General features: G+C 48.0%; 1 protein-coding gene across 2 annotated transcripts in view; it reads right to left on the minus strand.

Annotated features, from left to right (window-relative positions):
• Positions 1-8,489, minus strand: part of LOC129835561 (uncharacterized) — a 34,508-nt gene extending 26,019 nt beyond the window's left edge. For both annotated transcript variants that reach the window (XM_055901247.1, XM_055901246.1), the window contains exons 1-2: positions 7,638-8,489; positions 6,778-7,224 (exon numbers count right to left, since the gene is read on the minus strand). In XM_055901247.1, coding sequence (XP_055757222.1) covers positions 6,778-7,224; positions 7,638-7,677 — 487 coding nt within the window. In that variant the 5' untranslated portion in view covers positions 7,678-8,489. The remainder of the gene's footprint in view (positions 1-6,777; positions 7,225-7,637) is intronic.
• Positions 8,490-10,231: the final 1,742 nt, after the last annotated feature.

Raw genomic sequence — 10,231 nt, forward strand, 5'->3', positions numbered from 1 at the left:
GGCTCAAACAGAGGGATGCCATGTTAGCTAGCTAGCTATGACTTTCACACACAACACTGGAACTCTTCCAAGTCAAGGTAAAGCTTTTGATTTTACAACTGCACCGGGACCCTGTAACTGCTAAACCGCTTGCTGACTCTACACTGTACTGCATGATTGTGGCGGGTTTACTAACGCATTAGATCTAGTGGCTATGTTGAATATGACGTGATGACGATGTAGGCTGTGTGTAGCGTTTTTAAAAGAAATTGTAACCGTTATTTAACTAGGCAAGTCAGTTAAGAACAAATTCTTATTTCCAACGACGGCCTACCGGTGAACAGTGGGGTTAACTGCCTTGTTCAGGGACAGAAAGACAGATTTTTACCTTGTCAGCTCGCGGATTCGATATTGCAACCTTTCGGTTACTAGTCCAACGCTCTAACCACAAGGCTACCCTGCCGCCTCTACACTCTAACAACTAGGTTACCTGCCGCCTCTACACTCTAACCACTAGGCGACCTGATTATTCCATCTGGTCACAGACAGCTGTTGTGTTGTTGGATTTAAGTCCACAAGAGAAAAGGTGAAAGGAGGACAGATAGATTTAGATGGAATTATACAACAAATCAGTGATCATGCTGTTTGTATGTAGCTGCTATGACAGTGATCATGCTGTTTGTATGTAGCTGCTATGACAGTGATCATGCTGTTTGTATGTGGCTGTTATGACAGTGATCATGCTGTTTGTATGTGGCTGCTATAACAGTGATCATGCTGTTTGTATGTGGCTGCTATGACAGGGATCATGCTGTTTGTACGTGGCTGCTATGACAGTGATCATGCTGTTTGTATGTGGCTGTTATAACAGGGATCATGCTGTTTGTATGTGGCTGTTATGACAGTGATCATGCTGTTTGTACGTGGCTGCTATGACAGTGATCATGCTGTTTGTACGTGGCTGCTATGACAGGGATCATGCTGTTTGTATGTGGCTGCTATGACAGGGATCATGCTGTTTGTATGTGGCTGCTAAGACAGTGATCATGCTGTTTGTATGTGGCTGTTATGACAGGGATCATGCTGTCTGTATGTGGCTGCTATGACAGTGATCATGCTGTTTGTACGTGGCTGCTATGACAGTGATCATGCTGTTTGTACGTGGCTGCTATGACAGGGATCATGCTGTTTGTACGTGGCTGCTATGACAGTGATCATGCTGTTTGTATGTGGCTGCTATGACAGTGATCATGCTGTTTGTATGTGGCTGTTATGACAGGGATCATGCTGTCTGTATGTGGCTGCTATGACAGTGATCATGCTGTTTGCACGTGGCTGCTATGACAGTGATCATGCTGTTTGTATGTGGCTGCTATGACAGGGATCATGCTGTTTGTATGTAGCTGCTATGACAGGGATCATGCTGTCTGTATGTGGCTGCTATGACAGGGATCATGCTGTTTGTATGTAGCTGCTATGACAGGGATCATGCTGTCTGTATGTAGCTGCTATGACAGGGATCATGCTGTTTGTATGTGGCTGCTATGACAGGGATCATGCTGTTTGATGATAGTAACCTAAACCTATCACTGTTACATTGAACTGGGTGAATATGAATGACAGTAACCTAAACCTATCACTGTTACATTGAACTGGGTGAATATGAATGACAGTAACCTAAACCTATCACTGTTACATTGAACTGGGTGAATATGAATGACAGTAACCTAAACCTATCACTGTTACGTTGAACTGGGTGAATGGAATATGAATGACAGTAACCTAAACCTATCACTGTTACATTGAACTGGGTGAATATGAGTGACAGTAACCTAAACCTATCACTGTTACATTGAACTGGGTGAATATGAATGACAGTAACCTAAACCTATCACTGTTACATTGAACTGGGTGAATATGAATGACAGTAACCTAAACCTATCACTGAGCTGGGTGAATATGAATGACAGTAACCTAAACCTATCACTGAACTGGGTGAATATGAATGACAGTAACCTAAACCTATCACTGTTACATTGAACTGGGTGAATATGAATGACAGTAACCTAAACCTATCACTGTTACATTGAACTGGGTGAATATGAATGACAGTAACCTAAACCTATCACTGTTACATTGAACTGGGTGAATATGAATGACAGTAACCTAAACCTATCACTGTTACGTTGAACTGGGTGAATGGAATATGAATGACAGTAACCTAAACCTATCACTGTTACATTGAACTGGGTGAATATGAGTGACAGTAACCTAAACCTATCACTGTTACATTGAACTGGGTGAATATGAATGACAGTAACCTAAACCTATCACTGTTACATTGAACTGGGTGAATATGAATGACAGTAACCTAAACCTATCACTGAGCTGGGTGAATATGAATGACAGTAACCTAAACCTATCACTGAACTGGGTGAATATGAATGACAGTAACCTAAACCTATCACTGTTACATTGAACTGGGTGAATATGAATGACAGTAACCTAAACCTATCACTGTTACATTGAGCTGGGTGAATATGAATGACAGTAACCTAAACCTATCACTGTTACATTGAACTGGGTGAATATGAATGACAGTAACCTAAACCTATCACTGTTACATTGAACTGGGTGAATATGAATGACAGTAACCTAAACCTATCACTGTTACACTGAACTGGGTGAATATGAATGACAGTATCCTAAACCTATCACTGTTACATTGAACTGGGTGAATATGAATGACAGTAACCTAAACCTATCACTGTTACATTGAACTGGGTGAATATGAATGACAGTAACCTAAACCTATCACTGTTACATTGAACTGGGTGAATATGAATGACAGTAACCTAAACCTATCACTATTACATTGAACTGGGTGAATATGAATGACAGTAACCTAAACCTATCACTGAGCTGGGTGAATATGAATGACAGTAACCTAAACCTATCACTGAGCTGGGTGAATATGAATGACAGTAACCTAAACCTATCACTGAGCTGGGTGAATATGAATGACAGTAACCTAAACCTATCACTGAGCTGGGTGAATATGAATGACAGTAACCTAAACCTATCACTGAGCTGGGTGAATATGAATGACAGTAACCTAAACCTATCACTGAGCTGGGTGAATATGAATGACAGTCATCCAGGTCATGCTGCTGAAAATAACCGTCCTCCCTCATCTTAAACGGCACCGACCGCCACTGGGGGAATACAAGCTAGCTACAGGGCTGGGGCTACCATAGACCTCTCTGTTACAAGCAAACACAGAGAGAGCAGGGACTGAAGACAGACCCAGAGAGAGCAGGGACTGAAGACAGACCCAGAGAGAACAGAGACTGAAGACAGACCCAGAGAGAGCAGAGACTGAAGACAGACCCAGAGAGAGTAGGGACTGAAGACAGACCCAGAGAGAGTAGGGACTGAAGACAGACCCAGAGAGAGCAGGGACTGAAGACAGACCCAGAGAGAGCAGGGACTGAAGACAGACCCAGAGAGAGCAGGGACTGAAGACTGACCCAGAGAGAGCAGGGACTGAAGACAGACCCAGAGAGAGCAGGGACTGAAGACAGACCCAGAGAGAGCAGGGACTGAAGACAGACCCAGAGAGAGCAGGGACTGAAGACTGACCCAGAGAGAGCAGGGACTGAAGACAGACCCAGAGAGAGCAGGGACTGAAGACAGACCCAGAGAGAGCAGGGACTGAAGACTGACCCAGAGAGAGCAGGGACTGAAGACAGACCCAGAGAGAGCAGGGACTGAAGACAGACCCAGAGAGAGCAGGGACTGAACACAGACCCAGAGAGAGCAGGGACTGAAGACTGACCCAGAGAGAGCAGGGACTGAAGACAGACCCAGAGAGAGCAGGGACTGAAGACTGACCCAGAGAGAGCAGGGACTGAAGACAGACCCAGAGAGAGCAGGGACTGAAGACAGACCCAGAGAGAGCAGGGACTGAAGACAGACCCAGAGAGAGCAGGGACTGAAGACTGACCCAGAGAGAGCAGGGACTGAAGACAGACCCAGAGAGAGCAGGGACTGAAGACAGACCCAGAGAGAGCAGGGACTGAAGACTGACCCAGAGAGAGCAGGGACTGAAGACAGACCCAGAGAGAGCAGGGACTGAAGACAGACCCAGAGAGAGCAGGGACTGAACACAGACCCAGAGAGAGCAGGGACTGAAGACTGACCCAGAGAGAGCAGGGACTGAAGACAGACCCAGAGAGAGCAGGGACTGAAGACTGACCCAGAGAGAGCAGGGACTGAAGACAGACCCAGAGAGAGCAGGGACTGAAGACAGACCCAGAGAGAGCAGGGACTGAAGACAGACCCAGAGAGAGCAGGGACTGAAGACAGACCCAGAGAGAGCAGGGACTGAAGACAGACCCAGAGAGAGCAGGGACTGAAGACAGACCCAGAGAGAGCAGGGACTGAAGACAGACCCAGAGAGAGCAGGGACTGAAGAGAGACCCAGAGAGAGCAGAGACTGAAGACAGACCCAGAGAGAGCAGGGACTGAAGACAGACCCAGAGAGAGCAGGGACTGAAGACAGACCCAGAGAGAGCAGGGACTGAAGACAGACCCAGAGAGAGCAGGGACTGAAGACAGACCCAGAGAGAGTAAGGACTGAAGACAGACCCAGAGAGAGCAGGGACTGAAGACAGACCCAGAGAGAGCAGGGACTGAAGACAGACCCAGAGAGAGTAGGGACTGAAGACAGACCCAGAGAGAGCAGGGACTGAAGACAGACCCAGAGAGAGCAGAGACTGAAGACAGACCCAGAGAGAGCAGGGACTGAAGACAGACCCAGAGAGAGCAGGGACTGAAGACAGACCCAGAGAGAGTAGGGACTGAAGACTGACCCAGAGAGAGCAGGGACTGAAGACTGACCCAGAGAGAGCAGGGACTGAAGACAGACCCAGAGAGAGCAGGGACTGAAGACTGACCCAGAGAGAGCAGGGACTGAAGACTGACCCAGAGAGAGCAGGGACTGAAGACAGACCCAGAGAGAGCAGGGACTGAAGACAGACCCAGAGAGAGCAGGGACTGAAGACAGACCCAGAGAGAGCAGGGACTGAAGACAGACACAGAGAGAGCAGGGACTGAAGACAGACCCAGAGAGAGCAGGGACTGAAGACAGACCCAGAGAGAGCAGGGACTGAAGACAGACCCAGAGAGAGCAGGGACTGAAGACAGACCCAGAGAGAGCAGGGACTGAAGACAGACCCAGAGAGAGCAGAGACTGAAGACAGACCCAGAGAGAGCAGGGACTGAAGACTGACCCAGAGAGAGCAGGGACTGAAGACAGACCCAGAGAGAGCAGGGACTGAAGACAGACCCAGAGAGAGCAGGGACTGAAGACAGACCCAGAGAGAGTAGGGACTGAAGACAGACCCAGAGAGAGCAGGGACTGAAGACAGACCCAGAGAGAGCAGAGACTGAAGACAGACCCAGAGAGAGCAGGGACTGAAGACAGACCCAGAGAGAGCAGGGACTGAAGACAGACCCAGAGAGAGCAGGGACTGAAGACAGACACAGAGAGAGCAGGGACTGAAGACAGACCCAGAGAGAGCAGGGACTGAAGACAGACCCAGAGAGAGCAGGGACTGAAGACAGACCCAGAGAGAGCAGGGACTGAAGACAGACCCAGAGAGAGCAGGGACTGAAGACAGACCCAGAGAGAGCAGGGACTGAAGACAGACCCAGAGAGAGCAGGGACTGAAGACAGACCCAGAGAGAGCAGGGACTGAAGACAGACCCAGAGAGAGCAGGGACTGAAGACAGACCCAGAGAGAGCAGGGACTGAAGACAGACCCAGAGAGAGCAGGGACTGAAGACAGACCCAGAGAGAGCAGGGACTGAAGACAGACCCAGAGAGAACAGGGACTGAAGACAGACCCAGAGAGAGCAGGGACTGAAGACAGACCCAGAGAGAGCAGGGACTGAAGACAGACACAGAGAGAGCAGGGACTGAAGACTGACCCAGAGAGAGCAGGGACTGAAGACTGACCCAGAGAGAGCAGGGACTGAAGACAGACCCAGAGAGAGTAAGGACTGAAGACAGACCCAGAGAGAGCAGGGACTGAAGACAGACCCAGAGAGAGCAGAGACTGAAGACAGACCCAGAGAGAGCAGGGACTGAAGACAGACCCAGAGAGAGCAGGGACTGAAGACAGACCCAGAGAGAGCAGGGACTGAAGACAGACCCAGAGAGAGCAGGGACTGAAGACAGACCCAGAGAGAGCAGGGACTGAAGACAGACCCAGAGAGAGCAGGGACTGAAGACAGACCCAGAGAGAGCAGGGACTGAAGACAGACCCAGAGAGAGCAGGGACTGAAGACAGACCCAGAGAGAGCAGGGACTGAAGACAGACCCAGAGAGAGCAGGGACTGAAGACAGACCCAGAGAGAGCAGGGACTGAAGACAGACCCAGAGAGAGCAGGGACTGAAGACAGACCCAGAGAGAGCAGGGACTGAAGACAGACCCAGAGAGAGCAGGGACTGAAGACAGACCCAGAGAGAGCAGGGACTGAAGACAGACCCAGAGAGAGCAGGGACTGAAGACAGACCCAGAGAGAACAGGGACTGAAGACAGACACAGAGAGTGCAGGGACTGAAGACAGACCCAGAGAGAGCAGGGACTGAAGACAGACCCAGAGAGAGCAGGGACTGAAGACAGACCCAGAGAGAGCAGGGACTGAAGACAGACCCAGAGAGAGCAGGGACTGAAGACAGACCCAGAGAGTGCAGGGACTGAAGACAGACACACACAAGTTGTCCGTTACCTGGTGCTGATATGGTTTCCGTGGTCCCAGTGGACTCCCAGCCCTGTGAATGGCTGAGGGCTGTCAACCCTGACGATGTAGTCTGGGCGATCTTGTTGGCTGCTGAGGGAGTCTGGTTGGCTGTTGAGGGAGTCTGGTTGGCTGCTAAGGGAGTCTCGTTGGCTGCTGAGGGAGTCTGGTTGGCTGCTAAGGGAGTCTCGTTGGCTGCTGAGGGAGTCTGGTTGGCTGCTAAGGGAGTCTCGTTGGCTGCTGAGGGAGTCTGGTTGGCTGTAGAGGGGGTATGGTTGGCTGCTGAGGGAGTCTGGTTGGCTGTAGAGGGGTTCAGGTTGGCTGTAGAGGGGGTATGGTTGGCTGTAGAGGGGGTATCAGTAGGGGTGGAGTTGGTGGACATGCTGCCTTTTCCACCCAAAACTCCCTCTGCTCTGGACCCCATCATCACCAGGAGGCCTGGAGGACAGGAGAAAACAGCTCATTCAGACTCATCCGACACATGCTGACTAAACATATCAGGTAACACACTGTGGTAGGGAGGGAATGGATGGAAAGAAGAGAGTGATAAGAGAGAGATAACAGAGAGAGAGAGAGAGAGAGAGATAACAGAGAAGGGGAGAGAACACAGAGAGATAATTGAGATAGAACAGAGAGAGATAACAGAGAGAGAGAGAGATAACACAGAGGGAACAGAGAGAGATAACAGAGAGGGGGGGAGAACAGAGAGAGATAATTGAGAGAGAACAGAGAGATAACCGAGAGAGAGAGATAACAGAGAGAGAGAGAGAACAGAGAGAGAGAGGGGACAGAGAGAGATAATTGAGAGAGGAAATATGTGTTGTAGAACAATAAACAATTGATAAACTCACCCAGGACATAGAGCTGAATGCAGATCGATGGCATATTCATGATTTATCACCTGATGTGTTTGGACAGTACCAAGTCTGTCACAAGTGTAGAGACGAAAGTAAACTATTTTTCCCCTCAGCGTCTCTCTCTGACAGGAATTGAGTCACAGACCACAAACCCCTAGCTGGGCTGGGCTGTCTCTTAGTAGACTGTAGTGACTTCTCCTCCTCGTCTCCTCTCCTCTGTACTGTACTGTATCCTCATATTAGATTAAACCAAAATACTGTGGGTATTCAACTCTGACCCTACCAACTCTGCAGTTTTCTCTTCTACCTGATTACTAATATAACCCATGTCTAAATCAGGCCCCGATTAGAGGGGAATCTCCCTCCTGGTGTCCCAGGTCTAAATCAGGCCCCGATTAGAGGGGAATCTCCCTCCTGGTGTCCCAGGTCTAAATCAGGCCCCGATTAGAGGGGAATCTCCCTCCTGGTGTCCCATGTCTAAATAAGGCCCCGATTAGAGGGGAATCTCCCACATGGTGTCCCAGGTCTAAATCAGGCCCCGATTAGAGGGGAATCACCTACCTGGTGTCCCAGGTCTAAATAAGGCCCCGATTAGAGGGGAATCTCCCTCCTGGTGTCCCAGGTCTAAATCAGGCCCTGATTAGAGGGGAATCTCCCTCCTGGTGTCCCAGGTCTAAATCAGTCCCTGATTAGAGGGGAATCTCCCTCCTGGTGTCCCAGGTCTAAATCAGTCCCTGATTAGAGGGGAATCACCCACCTGGTGTCCCAGGTCTAAATCAGTCCCTGATTAGAGGGGAATCTCCAACCTGGTGTCCCAGGTCTAAATCAGTCCCTGATTAGAGGGGAATCTCCAACCTGGTGTCCCAGGTCTAAATCAGTCCCTGAGAATCACCCACCTGGTGTCCCAGGTATAAATCAGTCCCTGAGAATCACCCACCTGGTGTCCCAGGTATAAATCAGTCCCTGAGAATCACCCACCTGGTGTCCCAGGTCTAAATCAGGCCCCGATTAGAGGGGAATCTCCAACCTGGTGTCCCAGGTCTAAATCAGGCCCCGATTATAGTTGATTTTGAGAGCTGTAGTGGATGGATGCTGGCAAAGTTCTGTTTTCACCTGTTCAGTTGGTTGATGAAGGAGCCAGACGAGGGAGAGGAAGCTGTTTAAGACTATTGAAACACAACCCTGATCCTCCCCTCTGACAGGATGCTCACTCTCTCTCTCTCTCTCTCTCTGTGTGGTTCTCTCTCAATTTGAATTTCAATTCAAAGTGCTTTATTGCCATGGGAAACCTTTGTTAACATTGCCGAAGCAAGTGAAATAGATAAACAAAAGTTAAACAAAAAATGAACAGTAAACATTACAGTCACAACAGTTCCAAAATAATAGAGACATTTCAAATGTCATATTATGTCTATATACCGTGTTGTAATGATGTGCAAATAGTTAAAGTACAAAAATAAAAAATCATAAATATGGATTGTATTTACAATGGTGTTTGTCCTTCACTCACTGCAACAGGTCACACATCTTGCTGCTGTGACGGAACACTGGTATTTCGCCCGGTAGATAAGGGAGTTTATCAAGATTGGGTTTGTTTCTGAATTCTTTGTAGGTCTACGTAATCTGAGAGAAATATGTGTCAGGAGGTTAGGAAGTGCAGCTCAGTTTCCACCTCATTTTGTGGGCAGTGTGTCAGGTCTGCCTACGGCAGCCTTTCTCAAAAGCTACGCTCACGGAGTCTGTACATAGTCAAAGTGTGCTTCTCTCGGTCTCTCGCTCTGTCAGGAAGTAGACTGAAAAGGACGTTGTGTACACTTTCAGGTTGTTTCCAGGCATGACAGAATTCAACCTCGTCTCCTTTACAGAGGCATACAGGCCACTGACAACTCAAAGGGGAATTATACAGTACCGGTGTGTGTGTGTGTGTGTGTGTGTGTGTGTGTGTGTGTGTGTGTGTGTGTGTGTGTGTGTGACAAACGTCCCGTGATGCGGGCTGGTGAGTCTCGTAACAGTGTGTATTATACAGTACCGGTATGCTGCCTTCAAATGCTATATATGAGGTCATATATATATATATATATATATATATATATATATATATATATATATATATATATACAGTACCAGTCAAAAGTTGAAGGTTTAGATACACCTAGGGTTCTACATTGTAGAATAATAGTGAAGACATCAACACTATGAAATAACACATATTGAATCATGTAGTAACCAAAAACGCGTTAAAACAAATCAAAATATATTTTAGATTCTTGAAAGTAGCCACCCTTTGCCTTGATGACAGTTTTGCACACTCTTGGCATTCTCTCAACCAGCTTCACGAGGTAGTCACCTGGAATGGATTTCAATTAACAGGTGTGCTTTGTTAAAAGTAAATTTGTGGAATTTCTTTCCTTCTTACTGCATTTGAGCCAATCAGTTGTGACAAGGTAAGAATGGTATATAGAAGATAGCCCTATTTGGTAAAAGACCAAGTCCATATTATGGCAAGAACAACTCAAATATGGCAAGAACAGCTCAAATAAGCAAAGAGAAACTACAGTCCATCATTACTTTAAGACATGAAGGTCAGT

The sequence above is a fragment of the Salvelinus fontinalis genome, chromosome 36 (assembly GCF_029448725.1).
Source record: "Salvelinus fontinalis isolate EN_2023a chromosome 36, ASM2944872v1, whole genome shotgun sequence".
Classification (NCBI taxonomy): Eukaryota; Metazoa; Chordata; class Actinopteri; order Salmoniformes; family Salmonidae; genus Salvelinus; species Salvelinus fontinalis.